The 22,937-nt window shown below is 46.1% G+C and overlaps 2 protein-coding genes across 10 annotated transcripts in view; one reads left to right on the top strand and one right to left on the bottom strand.

Annotated features, from left to right (window-relative positions):
* SLC25A53 (solute carrier family 25 member 53) overlaps nt 1-21,585 on the top strand; it is a 49,874-nt gene extending 28,289 nt beyond the window's left edge. For 5 of the 9 annotated variants that reach the window (XM_019633489.1, XM_019633488.1, XM_019633487.1 and 2 more), the window contains one exon: nt 18,789-21,585. In XM_019633489.1, the coding sequence (XP_019489034.1) occupies nt 18,789-19,740 (952 nt within the window). In that variant the 3' untranslated portion in view covers nt 19,741-21,585. Of the gene's footprint in view, nt 1-2,440; nt 2,859-11,056; nt 11,138-17,002; nt 17,092-18,788 lie in introns of those variants that run through there. The other 4 variants (XM_019633493.1, XM_019633492.1, XR_002122836.1 and 1 more) reach the window with 4 other exon arrangements.
* On the bottom strand, nt 7,742-10,917 carry ZCCHC18 (zinc finger CCHC-type containing 18). Its single transcript, XM_019633486.1, is given in 8 exon segments — nt 7,742-8,111; nt 8,244-8,425; nt 8,427-9,050; nt 9,052-9,359; nt 9,362-9,534; nt 9,962-10,086; nt 10,267-10,324; nt 10,674-10,917. Coding segments are annotated over 5 exon segments (1,278 nt in total). The 5' UTR covers nt 9,417-9,534; nt 9,962-10,086; nt 10,267-10,324; nt 10,674-10,917; the 3' UTR covers nt 7,742-8,002.
* Nucleotides 21,586-22,937: the final 1,352 nt, after the last annotated feature.

Raw genomic sequence — 22,937 nt, 5'->3', positions numbered from 1 at the left:
GTGGTCCCCTTGAGTTCAGGAATAAGACAAGGATGCCTCCGCCCCCTCCCCCCCCCCCCCCACACACACACACTACTTCTTGTACTCTAGGCCATAGCCAGTGCAATAAGGCAAGAAAACATAAAATGAACATGGTTTGAAAAAGAAGAAATAAAACTGTTTTAGTATTTGCAAATGGTATGCTTGTGTGTTTAGAAAATCCCAAGGAAGCTACAGATAAAAATTTGCAATTAAGAGAGATTAGCAAAATCAGTATACAAAATCAGTATCAAAAGATCAATTATACGGCTGGCCAAGTGTCTCAATTGGTTAAGAGCTTGCTCATGAGTGCAAGCTCTGCAACAGGGCTGCCAGTTTGATTCCCACATGGGCCAGTGAGCTGTGCCTGAGCTGAGCTGCCACTGAGCTGCCAACAGTTGGCAGGATGGCTCAGCTGGTGAGAGCACGTGCTCCTAACAACAAGGTTGCCTGTTCGAGATGGTGGGCTACACCCACCTGCAACTAAAGACTGAACTCGGCACCTTCAGTTGAGCTGCCACCCGGATGGCTCAGTGGATAGAGCGTGCACGCTTAACAACGAGGCTGCTGGTTCGACTCCCACATGGGATGGTAGCTATGCCCACCCACAACTGATTGAACATAGCACCTTGAGCTGAGCAGCGTGACTGGACTTGGAGCTGAGCTTTCTGTGCCCTCCAAAACTAAGATTGAAGGACAACTTGGCTGTTCCCCTTCCCCAATTCCCCAACACTGTTCCTCTCCCCTAATTCCCAAATAAAATCTTAAAAAAAAGATCAATTATATTTCTATATACCATCAGCAAGCATTTAAATGAAAATTAAACAAATTACATTTAAAATTGCATATAAAATCAAATACAGGTTTTCCCAGTGTCTAAAAGTAGAGCATTCCTACTTTACTTTTCGTAAGCCCAAATGGCATAAAGGGAAGAAGCAATTGCTATTAATTTATATGGAAAAAATTTTGAGAATTCCCAGACCCAAAAAATAACCTGCCAAATACACTTAATTATGTCTAGTTTTACGCTAAGTATAACACCCTTACAGCTTCTCTTAGACTTTTCTGATACCTTAGGACACATCTTGCTAATGGGTGCACAGAATAAACTAAGATAAAGCACAGATGTTCACAGACACAGTTCAAAGCTATGGCAGCTTGATGCTGAGATGCTGAGTGTAGTTCCTGGAAAGACTCTTGATGAGGCCACTCCCACTGCTCTGGATGCACTCTGCCAATATAAGGGCTGGCTGCAAAACAAACACTGAACGCTGTTTGTTTTGATTTTTTTTCTTTTTCCATAAAAGCAATAATCCCGTTCAGATTTAGGGATTTATTTCAGTTAGTGGAAAGAGGTACTAATGTAGGTGTTTTTTTTTTTAAAGTGAAGTGGTGTAACACAAACTTCCAAAAAGTGGGGGATACTTTTACCTTGACCTAAATTTAATAAAATATGTAAAGCCTTAAGTGAAAGTTATAAAGCTTTATTGACAATACCAAGTGTTTTCAAGGATGTGGAGCAACAGGGACTCTTAGACACTGATGGCAGAAGTGGCAGTTGGTACAACTTTGGTAGATAGTTTGGTAGTATTTAGTAAAATTGAAAATACACTTACTTTATAAGCCAGCAATTCTATTTCTGGATACATAACCTATGTGTGCACATGTGCACTGGGAGACAGAAAAAGTATGTTTATAATAACATTTTTTATAATTGCCCCAACTGGAAAAAACCAAAATGTCCATCAGCAGTAGAATGGATAAATAATTTCTTGTAAATTCATGGAATGGAATGCTGCAGTGCAACTCTAAAAATGATGAACTAATGCTACGTGCAACAAAGTTGAATCTCAGAAACATAATTGTAAAGGAAATGAGCCAGATACAGAAGGACACATGCACTATAGTTCTATTTATATAAAGTTCAAAAACAGAACGGTAATGTTTGGGGATTCACATTTGAGTGATGAAGCTCTAAAGAAAGGCACGAAGTTAAAAGCCATAACTCACTAGTGTGTTTTTCTTTAGAGGAAAGGGTTGTGATTGGGCAGGGGGCTCACAGGAATTACAGGAGTTCTGGCAGTGTTCTCTCGCTTGATCTTTGTGGTGGTTTGCTTTATAACATGCTAAGATATATATTTACATTTTATGCACTTCTTGCTTTTCTCCCTTAAATAAGAACGTTTTAGATCCTGGACGTATTAGGATCTACCTCAGGGCTTATTGTGAGAAGGAAATGAAAACATGTAGAGCACTTAGAATATGCCTGGAACTTGGTTGTAAGATCTTAATAAATGTTAGCCATTTAAACACAATAAAAGTTTGCTGTTCTTGTTTTTCTTATTTCTTGCCAATATTTCTCAGGTTTCTGTTTGTCTTTTATGTCAATTCTGTCTTCTGGGTTATTGGTGTGGACCCCAAGAAGAAAGATTAATTTGCTGTGAACACTGAGAAGAAATTCATTTGCTGAGGTTGAGTCCCCATGGTTAACCCAGGGCCCAAAGTTTATAAATAAATGCCTAGCGGCCATTTGCTGACAAGGACGTCTCAAGTACTCTGTATACTGGGAAGAGTCTCAGACTGAATTCTCAGCTTCCTGCACTATGCTCTGCTTGTTTCCACTGTGTGAATCAACCACTGCACAGAAACCCTGGTTTTGTCTTTTTATCAATGGACTGAGACCTGCCCTGTGCAATCAGAACTGCATAATTTGGATACCTCACTTATACAAAACAGACCTAATTGAGAACCTGAGTGGGAACTTTCTCTCTAAAAGATGCCCCCCCCTTTATCTCGGTGGAACACAATTTAGGTTGCTACCTGAATGTGTGTCTCACAGGCTGCAGCTCGTTTTTGCTCAAATAAATGCTTTTTATTTTTTATTACAGTCTAAAATTAGTTTTGATTTACATTGGTCTTTCCTTTATGATTTCTTACATCACTCTTAACCATAGAAAGCCTCTAATCAAGAGATTTAATATTTGGGGCCGGCCAAGTGGCGCGATGGTTAAGAACTGGCTTGGGACGCCAGAGGGCCCCGGTTCGGATCCCACATATGAGGGCCAGTGACACTGCCCTCCACAGCTAAGATGCTGAACAACAGCTCAACCTGGAGCTGGGCTGCCATGAGTCGCCCGCGACGGGTAGGCTGCAGCCCCTGCTGCAGTGGGTTGCCATTGGTTACCGTATGTAGCCAGCAGCCAGCGTGAGCAGCCAGCAGCTGCAGTGAGCGGCCGCCTAGAAGCCGGCGACTGATCTGCCTCGCCCGGGAAGAGCGCAATGATGGTGCCAACTTGGGCCAGTGAAGCAACGTCCTCCACAACTAGACTGAAGAACAAAATGACAGCAACTTGTCTGTTCCCCTTCCCCCAATTCCCCCAGCACTGTTCCCATCCCCCCAATTCCCCAATTAAAAAAAAGAGAGATTTAATATTTGTTTTCTCACAGTTTTAAAAGGGTTTGCTTTTGAACATTTGATTATTTTGATTCCTTTTATAACAACAAAATATATTATTAAAGAATTAGTACACACTTGCATAAAATCTACATTTATTTCCAAATTGATCTGGAATTCATATTTAGTATCATGGGAGAAAGTAAACATCTTTGTTCCAATCAGATACTGAAGTTCCCCTAGCACTGCTGATTAAAAAATTCACCCTTTCCCCACTGACTTCTGCAGCTGTCTCCTCTTGCATATGTTCAATTCACAACCATTTGCACCTAAAGCAAAGACAAGAAACAACAACATAGTGCTTGAAGGGAATGTGATAATACAACTGAAGGCGGGGAGGGGATAGTTGCCAGGCAGGAGGTGGGCCAACCGCTACCCAGAGGGCGAGAAAAAGGTAGAAAAAAGCCTCTTTTTTGTCAAACAAGTATTCCTTAAAGATTCCATCCTTGTGTGTGACATGGAAGCCACTTGCTCTCCTGACATTTGGCTAATCACTTCATGTGCTGGTCTCATGAGTCCTGTGCAGATAATAATAATACCCACAGCATAGGGTCCTGTGTACATGAGAGCTAATTCGAGTAAGGAGCACAGGCTCCTTCAGTTAGTCTCCACCACTAACTAGCTGCCTGGACCTAGATAGTCTCCTAATTTTCCAGCCTGTTTCCTCATCTGAAGTATATGGCAACTAACAGTAATTAACATTAATAGTAAATTAGAAAGTAAGAGTGACAGCTGTCTTATGGTATGGGATTGCTAAAGGGATTAAAGAGCTATTGCAGGGCCAGCCAACTGGCGCTTTGGTTAGGAGTTGGCTTGGGACACCAGCTCTGAGCAGCAGGGCCCCGGTTGGGATCTCACATGAGGGCCAGTGACGCTGCGCCCTCTACAGCTAAGATGGTGAACAACAGTTCGACCTGGAGCTGGGCTGCTGTGAGTCGCCGGCGATGGCGTAGGCTGCAGTGGGGCTGGCCGGCAGCAGGCATGAGCTTTCATGAGCTGCCGTGAGCTGCCGTGAGCCACCGTAAGCGGCCTTCTAATGGCTAGCGAGCAACTGCCGCACCCGGGAGGAGTGCAATGATAACACCAACATGGGCCAGTGAGGCGACGTCCTCCATGACTAGACTGAAGAACAAAAGTACAGCAACTTGTCTGTTCCCCTTCCCCAATTCCCTAACGCTGTTCCCTCCCCTAATTCCCCAATAAAATCTTTAAAATAAAAAAGCTACTGCATTTAAAGGGTGCCTGGCACATACATAAGCTTTCAACAATTCACAGTTGTGATTTTAATTACCATCCCTATTATGGAAGGTTCAGGAAGAGAAAGAAGAATCAGCAAAGGATATTGAGAAGTAGGCACCAAAAAGATTGAGAAGTAGGCACCAAAAGGAGGGGAACAATGAGACAAGGTTGTCATGGAAACTAAGAAGGAAAAATACTAGAAGGAGGGAGATAATGTAAAAGAAGGTCATTCAAAGGCTAGTTTCTCCTGACAAAAGACATTTCATCTGAGCAAGTAATGAGACTGAAGGGAGAGAGGAAGGAAAAAACCTATAATCATAAATGAAGACTATCAGAAACAAAATTCTCTAAAAACCCTCCTTTGGCTAACTCCCGTAGAATGATCTGACTGCCCAGGGGTCAGATCATGTCTTCCACATGGGCAAAATACATATTTCCTGAATAAAGGAAAAACCAGTGTCACACAAAGTGAAATAAAGGATCGAGTTTGCATCATTTTGGTGAAATAAAAATTGAGACAATTTCAAGTTTACACAACAGCGAAGAGGAGGAGGGAGGGCCTAAAGGGGATGAATCAAAGAACAGTTTCCAAAGCAGTGGTCTATACCAAACCCCCAAGCTGACTCCAGTGAAAAAGAGGGTGGTGGGGGCCGGCCGAGTGGCACGATGGTTAAGAACTGGCTTGGGACACCAGAGGGCCCCGGTTCGGATCCCACATATGAGGGCCAGTGACACTGCCCTCTACAGCTAAGATGCTGAACAACAGCTCAACCTGGAGCTGGGCTGCCATGAGTCGCCGGCAATGGCGTAGGCTGCAGCCCCTGATGCAGTGGGTTGCCATGGGCTACCGTGTATAGCCAGCAGCCAGCGTGAGCAGCCATCCAGAAGCTGGCGACTGATCTGCCTCGTCCAGGAAGAGCGCAATGATGGTGCCAACTTGGGCCAGTGAAGCAACGTCCTCCACAACTAGACTGAAGAACAAAACGACAGCAACTTGTCTGTTCCCCTTCCCCCAATTCCCCAGCACTGTTCCCATCCCCCCAATTCCCGAATTAAAAAAAAATCTTAAAAAAAAGAGGGTGATGGAAGGTGTAGCAGTTATTTTTTACTCTATTTGGGACCAGAAAGAAATTATGACAGCATAGACTGTTTATCTGAGTAAATCATTCAATGTGGGGAGGAAGTGGAATATTATTGCACTATGAGATAGAAGAGGGAACAGACATTCCCCTCCCCACCTGTCCTTAAGTGCAGGTAGAACTTGGGGAAGAGGCCCTTGGGAGGACAGCTGGGGAATGTTGGGGCCCTTGTGGCTTTGGGGGCTTGACTGGAGCCACCTCCTTCCTGGCAGTGGAGGAGGGGTCACTTTGGGCTCTGGAGAGATGGAGGTGGCTGCCAGGGGCCCAGAAGTGCCCAAGAGGGATGCAAGAAGCAGGCCTCTTGAGCCTTTGCTCCTGGCCAGTTCTCAGGTAAAGGGTCCCAGGCAGATGGGACCTCCCAGTCTCTGGCCATGAGGGCTAGGAGTTGAGGCTTAAGGCAAACATGGAATGTGGGGGTAGGGAGGGGTGATGGCAGAGCAGGGGAGGCTGAGCCTCCCCACCTCCACCAAGAGAGTGTGAGAGTGTGGCTTGGGGTGGGGGTTGTGAGGACAGATTGTGGGGTGACAGATGGAACAGGAGTGAGAAGCCAGGGAGGCGCTGATGGGGGAGGGGTGGTTCTGAAAGGAGAAGCCCCCAAAGGCAGAATCTGGGCGCAGCAGCCCAGGGAAGGCTGCAGTGGGCTTCTGGCAGTGGCTGGCTTCTCCCCCCTTCCTCAGGGCCTCAACCTGCTGGGACCCCTTTGTCCCTATGGAGCAGGCCAGTAGCTGCTAGCATAGAGCCCCAACACTTCCCTCCCCTCAGGACCACACAGCCCAGAGTTCTGTGTGAAATTCCTGGGTCTGCAGTTCCTACCAGGCTTCCTGTCGGCCTAGATATGAGTCCCCAGTCTGGTCATCTGCCCTCTCCCCCCTCCTCCTGTCCCCTACCCACACATCTATGCTTCCTCTCCTCAGCACGCCACCTCCCACTGCAGCACGCCCTGTCCTCTCAGCCCTGTTTTCTTCCTGACAAACTCCTTCAGGTCTGCATTCATTTCACTCCCTGCCTGAAATGAAATCATCCCCCCACCCCCAACCTTGTCCTGCTCACAAGGATAGGAACTGATACAACTATGAGGAACATAGGACCCTCAGGGACTGAGGTCACACATTACTTTTTATCACCTTTCAATCTGAGGCCATGAGATGGGGCAGGAGCTGGTGTCCAGGAAGCTCCTTCTGTGCCCTCTCTCTTCCTAATGCCCTCAGTTCTAAAAGGGTATGTGGGCTTTCCAATTCCCGTTTTTTTTCACATGCCCTGGCATCCAGAATGTTTTTCATCATTCCCTGGCTATTTCCATTTCTTGAGTCAGGGTGAGGTTAGCTTGGATCCTTGGGCTGCTGGCATCTTCTAGCATGTAGCTAGGGTGAGGCTTGGGGGACCTGAGCCTCCTGTTACTGAACTCTCAGGAACAGCTGCTTTTTCTGTACTTGGGGAGGAGGTAGAGGGTAATGTCAGTGCAAAGGACAGTCTTCTTGTCACCATCAGGTGTTGTCCAGAAGCAGCATTAGCAGCAATCTAAGGAATCTCCCCAGGGAAGGGAGAGCTGCCACTTCCCAAAGTGAACAGGAATGGAGCTCCTGAAGTAGTCATTCACCGTTTTTGCCCCCACCCCCTCCCATCATCAGATTTCTTATATGCATTGGAGCAGCAAGCATTGGGACATTAGTAACTAGTGGGTACAGATTTGTCTCTGTGACTCAGGAGACCAGTCAGTTGTGATAGGGGCTCTTTAAGATAGAGCCCATTTCAGCTTCCTTTTCCCTCATCTGTAAATGAGGTTGATAAAAAGTCCACAGTATGACCCTCCCCGTTACAGCTTTTATATTTAGTTTTCTTATTTATTTTTCCTCTATACAAAGTACTAACACAGAGACATTAAACTTGATGCTTATATATATTTATTGACATAGACAGCCACAACATATATTGTTTGGTGAAAAATACACAGTACAGAACAGCACTGATACTTGATCACTTTTCTCTGTACATATATCTATCTGCGTACACAGGTACAGGAAATAACTAGAAGAACATTCATCAAATGGCTGACAGTGGTTATATAAGAGTGGAGTGTTTCAGGTAATTTGTACTTTAGAGTTTTTGTATTTTCCTCTATTTTTTGAAAGTTTAACAGAGAATTATACTCCTTTCATGAAATAAAGTCATCAAGGAAATAAACACAGAATACACAGATGGAGGAGGGAGCAGGAACAGAGGTCAGGCCGTGCCCTTCACTTTGCTGGTATCCAAGACCTCTTCTTCCCCCAAAGAAAGACACTTTGTGTATTAGTTCACGTACATAGATGCCTATGCACACTCCCACCCCCTTTTTTCTCAACACTAGTCGAATATAGTTAAGGATTCACTTAGGGCTGGGTATACCAACTTACTGTGGCTCAGAGGGGTCCTTGTGTTCACCAGGGACCTCTTTTGACCTCTCCTCCTCTGTATGTGTCAGCTCCTGCAGGGTGATGATCAGATTCTCAAATACCTGGGCCTTGTTGCTCTCATTGTCACAGGTTTCCTTTGAGTGGCCCTCCGTGCCACAACAGGAACAGCGGATTGTGGATTGTGTATTTTCGCTTCTTGGATCTATGCATATCCCCAGAAACCCCACTGGTAGAAGGAGACTGAGCCCAGGAACTGCTGGGGGCATCAATGACCAGTGTTTGATCCTGAGGTCTGACCCTGCCTCTGAGGGGAGCGGCACCCATGGATGGAAGTGGAGGGTCCGGAGACGCCACCAGGATCACATCCTCATCTGAGTCATTGAGGATATCTTCTAGCTCTCTCACGCTGCAGTCAGCACTGCTGATTGCTATTGGCTGGGGGCCCTGAAATGCCACAGGGCTTGCTGCCCTCTCTATGATTAGCTCAGATCTCTTTGCCCACCTCAGTTTCATAAAAGTGTCATCCCAATCCTCATCCTCCCTTATCATCTTGATTAACTCCAGGAAATTGGGGAGATGTTCCTGCTCATTTGTGTACATCCTGAGGAGATGCTTCAGCCTGTAGCGCAGGTCCCCATTCAGCTCAGCCCCTAAAAGGAGCTGGTGCAGGCGAGTCTGGTTTGCGTCTTTCTCAGCTATGATCCCTGCCTGAATAGCGTTCTGGAGCTGCACCTCTAAACGGATCACATAAAGGGAGGCTTTCTCCCCTTGTGCCTGCAAAGTGTTGAAAAATTTACCATGGGCAGTTGACGCTACTTTCAGACTCCCCAAACAGCAATTTCATTGCACTCAAGAAATCTGCCACACTTAGGCTGGGGTTGACTGCCTGGAGCAAATGCATGACCTCCCCAGCTGGGCCCCTAAGGGTTTTCATCAGGTGCTTGAGCTTTTCCTCCTCGGACATATTCCAATCTGGTAGGACCCCATTGACTTGGATCAGCCAGTTTTCAAAGTTATCTTCCCCTTGGGCTCGCACCACCGTCCCTGAAAACAACTTCATGTTTCTTTCTGCCATGTTGACCTTTAAAGGACCAAGACTCCTCCCCCCAAGTCTTGGGGCAAGGGTGTGTTCTGCCCCCAGCTACTACCCACACGTGCAATGATGCTAGCCATGATGTAATGATTGTCTATATATAACAAGATGCTCAGGCTTATTAGAAAAGCCTAATCTGCAGGAGGAATACTCAAAGCAACGTTCCTGGGCTCTTCCTTCCGTGTATCTCAATAGGAACTGTCAAGAAAAGGGGGGGGGAGGGTCCATAAGGTGGGAGAGCACAGGGAAGCAGTCTACAGTCACTTTCTCTACCTTCCTGAACGCCCTGCAGTAGATTTTATACTTGCCCACTGCCCTAAAATTACCCTGCAGGAGACCGTCAATTACAACCTTCTGGAGCTAGGGGATGTCCCATGCTAGCAAGGATGCTTTTCAGAGCCACATCCATACCCTCTGGTCAGTCCTCCAGAAAGGAGGGGAAAGGGCAACTGTTGCTTCGAATTCTAGGTAAGAGTGGGTGGAACTGAGTTGGGCTCTCAAAATAATATGCAATGGTCTAAGTCTTACAGCTTTGTGGTGATAAGATCTCCATTAAACTTACCATCTCAGGTTTCAACCACACCCCCCTCCTCAAACTTTGACCTGTTATTGCTCAGATGCTTACATGAACTCAAAAACAAAGTGTGCGGCCTTAATTTCACTTCCAGCCTCTGCAAAGGTACCGTCCGTGGGAAAGCTTGCTTCAGGGATAAGTTGACTTTTGTACACCGGTAGTTGAATATCCCAGTCCTCAGGGCGTCACGGAGGGCAAGGCAGTGAAGAGATGGGTCAGAAGCAGCCCCATTCCCTCACCCCGCTCCCCTCCTCCAACCTCTGCTGTACTCAAATGGAAAATTCCCTCTCCCATCTTCTGAATACAAGCCAAAGTGACCCCTCCATTACATTTTCCCAAGGAAATCGTCAGCCTACCAGCTCTGCAATCAGCTGCACAGAATTCAAGTTCGGATTCGGCTTTGATGGCCTGTCACTGAGAAAGGGAATAGGAGTTGGACACACCCGCCCTCATATTCCTCCGCAGGAGGAGATGAGGAGAGGCAAAGGGGATTGATTCAAGGCAGACAGTTTGCGATTCTCCTCCCCACCGCCGCGCCTCTTACCACCCTCTGAAAACACCCCCTCTCAATTCAGGCAAATCCTACCCACTGGGCAGCACCCAGTGGCACCCCACCTCCTCCCTCAGTGTAGCCGGGCTACGGGAGTGCTCCTTCCCTGCCCCGCAAATATCCATTCCCCAAGCGGAGAGCCTCCCAGTCCTGGTGGGGCTTCCCCCATCTTCTCCCCGCTCCGGGCAGTCGCACCCCCCCGCCTTTTTTTACCTGTACTCGGCCGGTGGGCAGAGGATGGTCCTGCGTGGACAGCGAAGGATGCCGCTCTCGTCTCTGTGGTCCTGCATGGGGGGGAAAAGATGACGCCTCCTCGGCCCCTAGCGACCCGGGGCTGCGAGATCGAGCTGTTTCGCACCGCCGCCCAGATGGGGGAGGCCAAGTCGAGGCTGCACAGTTCCCACGGCAGCCGTGGTCGCCCCCGCCTACCCGCTGGGCCCTCCCAGCAGCCGCCGCTTCTTTCAGCCTTTGCCCAATTGGGATGAAAGACGTGATGAGCCGGGCGACGCGGCCAATCAGTGGGGCGCGGGGGCAGCCTCCCTGCGCAGCCTCGGACCCCGGCCTTTGCTAGCAAAAAGGGGAGCCTGGGGGCGGGTGCTGCAGCACACAGGCGCGGGAGCCGGCGCGGTGTCAAGTGCAGTTTGGACGCACGCATCGGGCCGATTTGCAATTTACTCGTGAGTTTGCTGCTTTCCCCTCGCTTCCCTCTTCTCTCTCCCCTTCCACCTCACTCTCCTTCGCGCTTTGAGACCGGATCCATTAAACACGAGGTGGGACAGAAAGCAAGTGAACAGTAAGAGTTCCTCACCTTTGTCTAGCGGGCAGGGGGAAAAACATATACTGAGCGCTTTCTGCGTACAAATGTGCTTGCACGGACATCTCATTGATTCTTCTCAGCAGCCTGGGGAAGAAGGTAGCAGCGTGCCCATTTAACAGAGAGGGGGCTTCAGTGCCCAGGCAGTACGATTAGGAAGTCCAGAGCTAAGAGCTCCCGCCCAAGTCGACATGTCTGATTTCAAAGGCTGCCTCTGGTAAACACTCCTCTCTACTCTCAGATCGAGGGTTAGTGGAGAAGAGCCAAAGTGGAGATGGAGGGCCCATTTGGAACAATATGGAATTCGAGTGTAAGGACTATTGTCTCCATTTCACAGATGAGGAAACGGGCACAGATGTCTTGCCTGGGATCTCATAGCAAATAAGTATCATCATTTGATTTTGCACCCAAGTCTGTTGTTCTCCAAATGCCAACTATTTGCCTGGCTGAGCTGCCTAGCAAGCCTTTTTACACCAGTGGTTTCAAACCATCTCAACAGCAGCCTTGGTGTGCTGGTAGTGCTGAGAGAGAGGTGGGGGAAGAGATAGGCAACTTTCAAGGTATCCATTGTACAGAAGAGGAAAGTGAGGCATTTTTCTTTCTCTTTTTATACTACAACAAACGGCCAGTTTATTTTAAAAAGGAAAACATTATTTCTACAGCGTATAACCCCAAAGAACATAAGGCTCAGAGAGATGAAATAACTTGCCTGAAATTACAAGGTGAAGATAAAATATGAACCAAGTCTCTGATGCCAGAACCCATGCTTTCAACCAAAGTATAGGTGCAAGGCTGGCTGCCTCAGAATCATTTTGGAGAGCTTGTGAGAAATGCAGATTCCTGAGCCCCACCTCTGGGGGATTCGGCTTTACTAGGAAGAGGGGTGGGGAGTGTGATTTATATTTTTAAACAGTTCTGTTCTTAATTCTGAGGTGTAGAGAGGTTTGTAAACCACTGCTGAAAACACCACATCGTGCTGAGTGTAGTAAGTAAGTAGGCCTGCTGCCCATGTACCTGTCCAAAACATACCTGTCATGAGACGTAACTCCAGAGCAAAGGTTCCCACCTAGAGTCTTTCCTGAAATGGTTGGCAAGGAATTTGGACTCTGTGTATCTTTCTGAGTTCACAGGTTGGTAGATTTTCAAATGAGTCGGTGGCCCAGAAATGGTTAAAAACCATTCCCCTACATCTTGTAAGAATGTAATAGCTTCTTTTTTCAACTTGAACTTGAGAAAGAACTGTGATAAATGAAACACAATTTGACCTAACCCCCAACCACGGCTCTCTGCCGCTGATAGAGCTCTTTCATTTCCTGGCTTCAGGACAGGTTGCTAGGTTGCCCGTCTGTGAGCTCTTGAGGGGACCTCTCCTTTGCTGGGTTTGCCATCACTGGCCCTAGAGAAGGAGCAACTCCATGGAAACGGCATGCAGGGCTGTCCCAGAGTGAATGGGCCGTGAAGCCAGGGGCTAGGGAACCTGCTCCATTTTCCATGACTTGAGGGGCTTGTTCTTGACTTCTAATGCTTGAAAGCAAATGAACGATCTGATGCTCTTTGACTGCTGGGTTCATCTTCAACCTGCCAAGGTACTTCACCTGCTCCTTTTTGCCTTCTTATTTACAAACCTAACATCTAGAGTTCCTTGGAATAAACAATTCAAACTTGGAGATGAAGCACCTTCCACCTGAAGACTGTGGACTTTCTCTTGTGGATGGACTACTGTGGGGGGTAGAGGGTGTGGGAGGTAGAAGGCTTGCCTTACACGGTCAGGGGTGATGCTGGCAGTAGTTCTTGGGTTTCCTTAAGATTCTTGCATCTGCTCCCCAGTCTCATGATATCTGACCCTGGTCTCAGCAGACCCTTCTTCTGTGTTTAAATTGGCTTTGTCACCAAATTAGGTGATCTGTGGTTGCACCTGGTGGGGTGGGATCAAATAGGACAAAGACTATATATTGTAGATCTTAAAAGCTCTGACAAAAAAAATATTGAAAGGAAATGGACTGTGTGATGGTGCCTGGATCGGGCTATTAGAACAAAGTGAAGGTCTCTTAGTGTAAGGCTGAGATGAAGATTTGTTAATATGTCTCCAGTTGGATACAGAGCACCACTTATCTCTGGCCTCATGTGTGGGAGTGTGTTCCAATTCATGGCTCTAATGAGACCACATTTTCCAGTTTCCATAAAGAAACTTTAAAAGCCTGAAGATTAGGGAGTAATGCTTTCAGTTGAAACAATAATAGCTGCCCTTGGCTGCCTGCCTCCTCTATGCCAGAATCTTTCCATGTGTTATCTCATTTAAGCTCCTTAGCTACCCTGTTGAGACAGACATTGTTTTCCCATTTTGCAGGGAAACTGAGTTTCAGGGAAGTTAAGTAACTTGTATAAGGCCACACAACTGGTAAATGGAGGCACCGGGACTACAGCCCAGTGCTGTCAAACTCCAAAGGCCATGAACAACTCTTCTCTGCTGCCTTCCAAACAAAAAATTGAAAATGCACACTGCAGATGACCCAGTGCATTAGACTGATTTTAGCGTTTAGAACAATGTAGTTGTAATATTACCTTTATTCCTGGAACCTCATTTTTTTTAATGAAAACTACTAATATAACATGAAGCAACTGAAATACCAAGTACTGTGATAAGCGTGTTATATACTTCATCTCATGCAACCTTCATGCCAATCATTTTACAGATAAGGATACTGAGGCTCAGAGAGGTGAAGAGACTTGGCCAAAATCATAAAGTTAGGAAATGGCACCGTGAAATTCAAACCCAGGGCTGTCTGACTCCAGAGCCTATGTCTGTATGCCAAAACACACTGTGGTGGGGAAAACAAATGTGGCCCTCATTCTAAATCAGCTTCTCTGTGTGAGTCAAAGATTTGTCTCCTTCCCATGGCCTATGTCCAGTGCCATGCACCACTTATGCTTGCAGGCCACTGTGCTTTAGTCCTCTTCCTCGGCCTAGAATGTCTGACCTAACGAGAGGCTGCTCATTGGTTAAGAATCAAGTCAGATGCCCCTCCTGGGAGAAATTTTTTGCTGCTCCCTATCCCGGGTGGAATCCATTGTTCTTGTCTTTCTGCTCTACCTTGATTAGTACACCCTTTATTTTGTCTTCCAGTAGAGCTTAGCTCATTGTTGACCAGACTCCCCCACTAGATTCCCAAGGCCTTGAGGGCAGGCACCAATTCTTATTCACCTCCAGCTCCACAGAGATTTACCCAAAGTGATTTAGTAGATGATCAATACATGCTTGTGGGCTGATCAAAGGACTGGCTCAGGGACGCCCTGGATGAATGGATAAATGTGGGGCTCGATCCTGGAGTGTTCACACAGGCTGTCCACCTGGACTAGACTGGCCAGGGGAGTCTGGAATCCCCTGGGCTTACTTTACTAGGCTGTAAATGCAGGAGGTACATCATAGGTTACAGGGAGTAACAGCTCAAAGTCCACTCTAGGCCTATCCTGTGGTCTCAACTTTGGAACTCATGTTAAGGGACCCGGCTGTCCACGATTGTTTCAAGACACCTTGGTATTCACAGAAGAAAGGTCTTCCTTGCCTCCCAGTGAACATGGATTTGTTCCACCATACTACATCTTGTGGTTCTGGCTGGCCTGAGTGTTGTACAGGAGTGTGTGCTCTGTGGAGAGGTCAAGAAGCATCCTTTTTTTAAAAAAAAATACTTTTTATCGAGGCCACCATGCCATGCATGTTCAACCACTTTATCTCATTTGATTTTATTAATCTTTGCAACAACCTCTTGAGGGAGGTTTGCTGTCCCTATTTTGTAGCCAAAGAAACCAAGACTGAGTGAAGTGCCTTGCCTAAGGTCACACAATTAAGTAAGTGGTGGAGGCAGAATTCAGTCTTAGGTCCATCTGCCTCCAAAGCCTGGCATCTTCACAGAACAATACATGGGAGAAAAGTAGACTACCGCCTCCCCATAAAATAGGAAGAATTCGATTTATTAAATGATGAATTTGGTATTTAAGGTAAGGTATTTCTAAATTATTCACCTGTAATCCCTGAAAATGATTGGCAAAAATGGCAGAAAGAATCAGGGATGGCAAAGCATAATTAATTCCTCTATCATATATTTGCCCAAATTTCCCCATTTCAACCCTCTGTGACATGAATAGTATGAGGATGCCCCAAGTGCATTTTACCCTGTCTGCTCATTTTATAACTGAGATGGGGGAGTCCAAGATGCCAATGAATTTCTAAAAGGCACACAGAACTGGCACTTAGAATGCGGGTCTGGCTGATGTTGTATAATATTGTATGTCAAGTATAAGTGAAAAAAAATATATATATATATGGTCATGGGACGTGGAGTATAGTGTGGGAGTGGAGTCAAGGGATTTGTAATAGATATGTATGATATTGGGGTGGAAATGGGGCAGCGGATTGGGGGAGGGGGGTTGTCACTTCGAGGGCTAAAAAGTATAACTATTGCACTCTGTTGTACAGCTGAAACTAATTCTAAAAAGTGTGTATTTCATAATAAAAAATAATTTAATAAAAAAAAAGAATGCGGGTCTGCCAAATCCTAGCCCAGTTTTCTTTCTGCTAAGTCAGCCTGCCTTATGCAGCTAGTCAACACTTGTTTATAGGTTACTCAGGAAAATGTGGGGAAGAAGTGGAATCTTTTTTTTGTTTGTTTATTTGTTTTAAGCTGAGCCATCCTGCCACCTGTTGGCAGCTCAGCGGCTGCTCAGCTCGGGCCGGGAATCGAACCGTTGTTGCTCAGAGCTCACACTCTTGAGTGAGCTCTTAACCAACTGAGCCACTCGGCCAGCCCAAGAAGTGGAATCTTATTGCACCCTGAAATAGAGTGCCCCTGTAGTGCCCCTTTTCCACATGCCATTCTGCCAAAATCCTTCGGACAGACATTCCCCTCCCCACCCGTCCTTATTTAAGTGCAGGTAGAACTTGGGGAAGAGGCCCTTGGGAGGACAGCTGGGGAATGTTGGGGCCCTTGTGGCTTTGGGGGCTTGACTGGAGCCACCTCCTTCCTGGCAGTGGAGGAGGGGTCACTTTGGGCTCTGGAGAGATGGAGGTGGCTGCCAGGGGCCCAGAAGTGCCCAAGAGGGATGCAAGAAGCAGGCCTCTTGAGCCTTTGCTCCTGGCCAGTTCTCAGGTAAAGGGTCCCAGGCAGATGGGACCTCCCAGTCTCTGGCCATGAGGGCTAGGAGTTGAGGCTTAAGGCAAACATGGAATGTGGGGGTAGGGAGGGGTGATGGCAGAGCAGGGGAGGCTGAGCCTCCCCACCTCCACCAAGAGAGTGTGAGAGTGAGGCTTGGGGTGGGGGTTGTGAGGACAGATTGTGGGGTGACGGATGGAACAGGAGTGAGAAGCCAGGGAGGCGCTGATGGGGGAGGGGTGGTTCTGAAAGGAGAAGCCCCCAAAGGCAGAATCTGGGCGCAGCAGCCCAGGGAAGGCTGCAGTGGGCTTCTGGCAGTGGCTGGCTTCTCCCCCCTTCCTCAGGGCCTCAACCTGCTGGGACCCCTTTGTCCCTATGGAGCAGGCCAGTAGCTGCTAGCATAGAGCCCCAACACTTCCCTCCCCTCAGGACCACACAGCCCAGAGTTCTGTGTGAAATTCCTGGGTCTGCAGTTCCTACCAGGCTTCCTGTCGGCCTAGATATGAGTCCCCAGTCTGGTCATCTGCCCTCTCCCCCCTCCTCCTGTCCCCTACCCACACATCTATGCTTCCTCTCCTCAGCACGCCACCTCCCACTGCAGCACGCCCTGTCCTCTCAGCCCAGTGGAGCTCCTATTCACCATAAATTGCCTCAGGTTCTCAGATCTGCAGTAAGTATTGACTTCTTTTTTTTTTAGGTTTTTTTAATTGGGGAATTGGGGGAGGGGAACAGTGCTGGGGAATCGGGGGAAGGGGAACAGACAAGTTGCTGTCCTTTTGTTCTTCAGTCTAGTTGTGGAGGATGTTGCTTCACTGGCCCAAGTTGGCACCATCATTGCGCTCTTCCCGGGTGAGGCAGATCAGTCGCCGGCTTCTGGACGGCCGCTCACTGCGGCTGCTGGCCGCTCACGCTGGCTGCCAGCTACACATGGTAGCTTATGGCAACCCACTGCAGCAGGGGACTGCAGCCTACGCAGTCGCCGGCGACCCACAGCAGCCCAGCTCCAGGTTGAGCTGTTGTTCAGCATCTTAGCTGTAGAGGGCAGTGTCACTGGCCCTCATATGTGGGATCCGAACCGGGGCCCTCTGGCGTCCCAAGCCAGTTCTTAACCAACGTGCCACTCTGCTGGCCCCAGTATTGATTTATTCTTAATCCTAAATTTCCTTCACCGGCTCCCTGGTTACCTCTCATACTACCCAATCTGCTCCAGAACCATTCTCAGGTGTGAACAATAGTTTGGAGTCTTTGCACTGCCTCTTCCCTCTGTTATAGTGGTTCTGAACCAGGGGCAATTTTGCCCCCCACCCTGGAACATATGGCAGTGTCTGAAATATTTCTGGTTGTCATAGCTGGGTAGGTCACAGCTGGTGCTACTGGCATCTAGCTAGTAGAGGCCAGGATACTGCTAAATATTCTATGATGTTCAGGAAAGGCACTAGAACAAAGAATTACATGGACCCAAAATGTCAGTCGTGTCAAGATTGAGAGCCCCTGCTCTATTATATAGTTACAGGTCTACAAGGTTAAGCTTGGAAATTGCCAGGTGTGGAGCCTTTTCGTGCTGAATTTCTAGGAACAGCTTCTTCTCTTTCTGTTCCTCATTCTGGAGAGGGGCGTGGGGTGTTGCCATGAAACAGCTACAGCATAGGCAGGAATGTACAGAAAAGGAGACAGGGAGACTCCCCACTCCTCTAATTTCTACCAACTTTTTGAGAAAGTACTGGACTATAGCTTTTTAATGCCTTTCCGCCTCTACAAGATAGTGCCACTTTTTGGAAAGAGAATAGCAACTTATTCTAGCAATTGATCAAATGCAAAATGTCAGGTGGTGAAAGCTGAGTGCAATAGGTTTTGGAACCCTCCTTCCCCAAATTTATTTTCATCAATCGTAAACCTTCTTTGAATATTAGAATATTTGCTGTGTCAGCAAAACCTTGTAGAGGTGACTTCTGCCTTTAAGGTTGACAAATTCTTTTTTATTTTATTTTATTGGGGAACACTTTGTTTTTCCAGGACCCAAGTCAAGTAGTTGATTCAATCTAGTTGTGGAGGGCGCTCGAGGACCTATCAGCTCCAAGTCAAGCAGTTGCCTCTATCCAGTTGTGGAGGGCACAATTCAGCAGCCCATGTGGGGATCAAACCGGCAACCTTGGTGTTATGAGCACTGCACTCTAACCAAATGAGCTAACCAGCTGCCCCAGGTTGATGAGTTCTTAAGTGTGTGCTTATTTCTTAGAAACTGGCCCAAAAAGTGCCTTGTATCCGTAGAGCTGAGTTTCTTGGGGCTCTCTTTCTAACTAAGAAGTGAAAATGCTCACCAACAGATTTAATGGTCAGTCTAACCTATTTTTTTTCCGCTCTTGCCAGTTTCTTCCATCTGAACCAATTAGCCTCCAGCATGGCAGAACAGAACCACTCTCCTGGGAAGGAGCTTCAACACTGGACTCGAGCAGAAGTTCCTGGAAAAAAAAGCTGGCATTCCCAGGCCTACACTCTTGGGGCCATTTCCAATTTTATGTCTACTTTTCTGACCTTTCCGATCTATAAGGTTGTGTTCCGACAACAGATCCATGCTGTGGCGGTGTCAGAAGCTCTGCGACAGCTTTGGCACGAAGGCCCTAAATACTTCTACAGGGGAATCTACCCACCTCTTCTCTCCAAGACGTTGCAAGGAACTCTCCTGTTTGGTACTTACGATAGCCTGCTATGTTCTCTCTCCCCTGATGGGCCACACTCCCTTGGACACCGCTGGGCTGCAGGGCTCATGTCTGGCGTGGTGGAGGCTGTGGCTCTCAGCCCCTTTGAAAGGGTGCAAAATGTGCTCCAGGATGGTCGCAAGCAAGCTCGCTTCCCTAGCACCTTCAGCATTCTCAAGGAATTCAATTCTTACGGGCTTTGGGGGCGGCTGTCGCTGGGCTATTATCGTGGTTTCTGGCCTGTCCTTCTCAGGAACAGCCTGGGGAGCGCTCTGTATTTCTCCTTCAAGGACCCCATCCAGGATGGCTTGGCAGAGCAAGGCCTGCCCAATTGGGTTCCTGCCTTGGTGTCTGGGAGTGTCAATGGAACTATCACCTGCCTAGTTCTCTATCCTCTGATTGTGCTAGTTGCCAATATGCAGTCCCATATTGGCTGGCAGAGCATGCCCAGCCTGCGGGCCTCTATCCAGAATGTGTGGGACACTAGGGGCCGAAAGGTGTCCCTGATCTACCGTGGGGGCTCCCTGGTCATCCTAAGGTCCAGTGTGACATGGGGCCTCACTACAGCTATCCATGACTTTCTGCTAAGGAGGTCTCATTCCAGGAAAGAGCTGAAAGACTGAGTAGCTGCAAGAAGTGTGGCCATGGCGATTCTAAGCCTTCCCTGGTTGGTCTAAATACCTACCTTTTTTGGCCTGGTTACCTAATACAATCATACTTTAGCATCTTTGAACAGCCAGTGCACTAGAGAAGTTCCCAACTACCAGCCTGTTGGGCACAGACAAAGCCCAGCAGCCTTCCTTGGTTAGAAAAAGAAAGTCACTCCTGTCTATCCACCGCTTCAACAGCCTCAGACCCAGGAGGCCTTTAAATAACTTGTAACCGAAATGAAATGTCATTCCTTTAAGGAATTTTTTGACAGTAAGAAGAAACTTAATTAGGCACTGTGAGTTCTGAGACCCCTACAGTTGTCCACTGGACCAAACTGAGTAGAGAACCAGGAACTCCAACTTCAAAGAACTAAGCTTGATTCTTAGGATGGGGATTCCACAGAACTTCTCAAATGCCTCTATTTCCATGACTTCGTTCACTACTCCTACTACCACTACTCTCACTTCTCAAGGCTGTGGATCCTAGCTTCAGGGTGGCAGTTGGGGCTGGAAATCCTAAATTAGACTTGCCTCAACTGATAAGGTGTCACAAGAACTGTTAGGGCTGGAGGTGGGCGTGAGGAGAAGTAGTGTGGTCCCTGGATGCAATCATGCCACAAACTTTCCCATGGCCATGCTTTGGCCCACACTATTCTGTCCACCTGTAGTGCTCCTTTTCCATATGCCACTCTGCCAAAATCCTTCCAAAACCTCAAAGCCCGACTCAGATGCCACCTTCTCTATGGACCCTTTTCTGATTTCCCACAACTAAATGTGATGGTAGTCTCTTGTGACGCCCCTCTCCAATAACACTTCGTACATTATGTTGCTGATCTATGTGGCCCTGTGTTCTTGGTGTTCTTCAATACCTCTTACTAGACTGTAAAACTCCTTGAAAGCAGGGATTCTTGTACACATTTTAAATCTCCCATTGTGCCTAGGTGCTCAATAATGTTGGCTGAATTATTGAACTGATTATCAAACTGTGATATGGTCTTTATCCTCAGGGTGCTGTCCCTTGTGCATGAAGATATTGTTACTGACTTACTGTCAGCAAGACACATGCCTTTGGGGGGTGATTTTGTTTTCTTTTATTAGCGGATTTAGTTTTGTGCTAATAATGATGATGCTGCAGATGATAATAATGATAATAATAAATAACTTTCAACTGGAACATTTGCTGAGTTTCTGTTATTGATAGCGTGCTTGCTATTAGCAACACTATAGGAAATGAAATTTCACCAACAGAAACATATTGCTTAACTGTCCCATTCAGTTCAACTGTAATTTTGAGGATTCCCAAGATGACAGTATATTGCAGTTTCCCCTTATAGATATGATAAATGACCTCCACTTGCACCTCCCTACCAAACAGAATTTGTCATTTATAATGATCTGATTCTAGATCCTTGTAGTGAGAATTCCTCACTGAACATCACAGAATTAAAGACACTGCTGTGGGTGATATGAGATCAGAGAGCATTTGTGAGTGAGGTCGACAGAAAATGGCTGGTACAGAATAACTGCAGATGAGTTCCTATGTCTCATCCCATGCAGACCTAATGAGGTGGGACAGTACTCTGGATTTTTAATGTGGTTATATTTTCTGACATTCAAAAATGGCTTTTGGGCTTGAGATCAATAAAATGAGGTAATAAATATCTGTGTCTGTTTAAAAGTTATGTAGAACTTAACACCAAAGCTAGTTGGTATAAACAGTTGAAAGAAAAATAATAAAAATCCCTGTATAAGTCCTGTGTATTTTTGTCTAAATGTAAACTACATCAGCTTCTAAAAGCAAAAGGTGAAATAATAAATGACAAATGTATTGCAACTATTATCACAATTATATGGTCTATTAAGACTTGTTTTAAAAATTATTTTAAAACAATAAATAACAATTTAACTGTTTTTGGGATAACTGCATACACTGTAGTATATTAAAGTTAATAAAATAATGTTATATATGAGAGAAAGCATAAAAATTTCAGGAAAAAAGTGAAAAGTTTGTATTAACTAATAAGATTAAAAAATACTATATTTCTCTGTTCTGTTCACTCTCCAACTTATTTCTTTCATACCATCTTCCTTCTCATCAAACCTTCCCCACCTTTCTCCATCCTCAATCCCAGTTGGTGACCTTGCTTTCCATTTCATTAAGAAAAGAGAAGCATCCAAAAGAGAACTGCCAATTAAAAAAAAACATGTATAAAGCTATCACCCATGTAATGACCACCCAGAACAAGAAATATATATTGATAATACCCCTCACCCCCCCTGCTCCCACAACCCCTAGTAATGACTTTCCTCCACCATCCTAGAGGTAACCCCTATCATGACTAGTGTGATATCATTTCTTTGTTTGTCTTTTTAAGTTTATCTTCCATATAAGTAAATATCCATAAACAACACAGTTTTGTTTTAGAGATATTTGAGCTTTATATACTTTATATACTTGGAATTGTTACTATCTTCTTTTACTTCACATTATTTGTGAGATTCATCCATGTTGTTGCAGATAGCTGCAGTTATTTCATTTTTGAAAATTGTGATAAATTTACTTTAAAAATCTTTGTTTCTTAGAGCAGTTTTAGGTTCACAACAAATTTGAGAAGAAGGTACAGGGATTTCCCATATACCCCTTCCCCCATATATACATAGCCTCCTCCATTATCAATATTCCTCACCAGAGTTGTACATTTGTTACAATTGATAAGCCTACATTGATATATAATTATCACTAAAAGTCCATATCTTACATTATGGTTCACTGTTGGTGTTGTACATTTTATGTGTTTTGACAGATGAATAATGATATGCATCCATTATTATAGTATCATACAGAGTTTCAGTGCCCCCCAAATCCTGTGCTCTACCTGTTCATCCCCCTTCAACTTCTGGCAACCACTAATCTTTTTACTGTCTCCATAGTTTAACCTTTAACAGAATGTCATATAGTTGGAATCATATAGTATGCAGCCTTTTCAGATTGGCTTCTTTTAGTTAGTAATGTGCATTTAAATTTCCTCCATGTCTTTTTATGGCTTGATAGCTCATTTCTTTTAAGCACTGAGTAATATTCATTGTCTGAGTGTATGAATTTTTTTTATTGTTAGTTTCAGGTGTACAGAACAATGCAATAGTTACCCTTTTCACCCTCACAAAGTAAC

Source organism: Hipposideros armiger, unplaced genomic scaffold, assembly GCF_001890085.2.
Source record: "Hipposideros armiger isolate ML-2016 unplaced genomic scaffold, ASM189008v1 scaffold_1322, whole genome shotgun sequence".
Lineage (NCBI taxonomy): Eukaryota > Metazoa > Chordata > Mammalia > Chiroptera > Hipposideridae > Hipposideros > Hipposideros armiger.
Note: the sequence above shows the minus strand (reverse complement) of the source record. Positions and strands in the feature narration are given on the sequence as shown.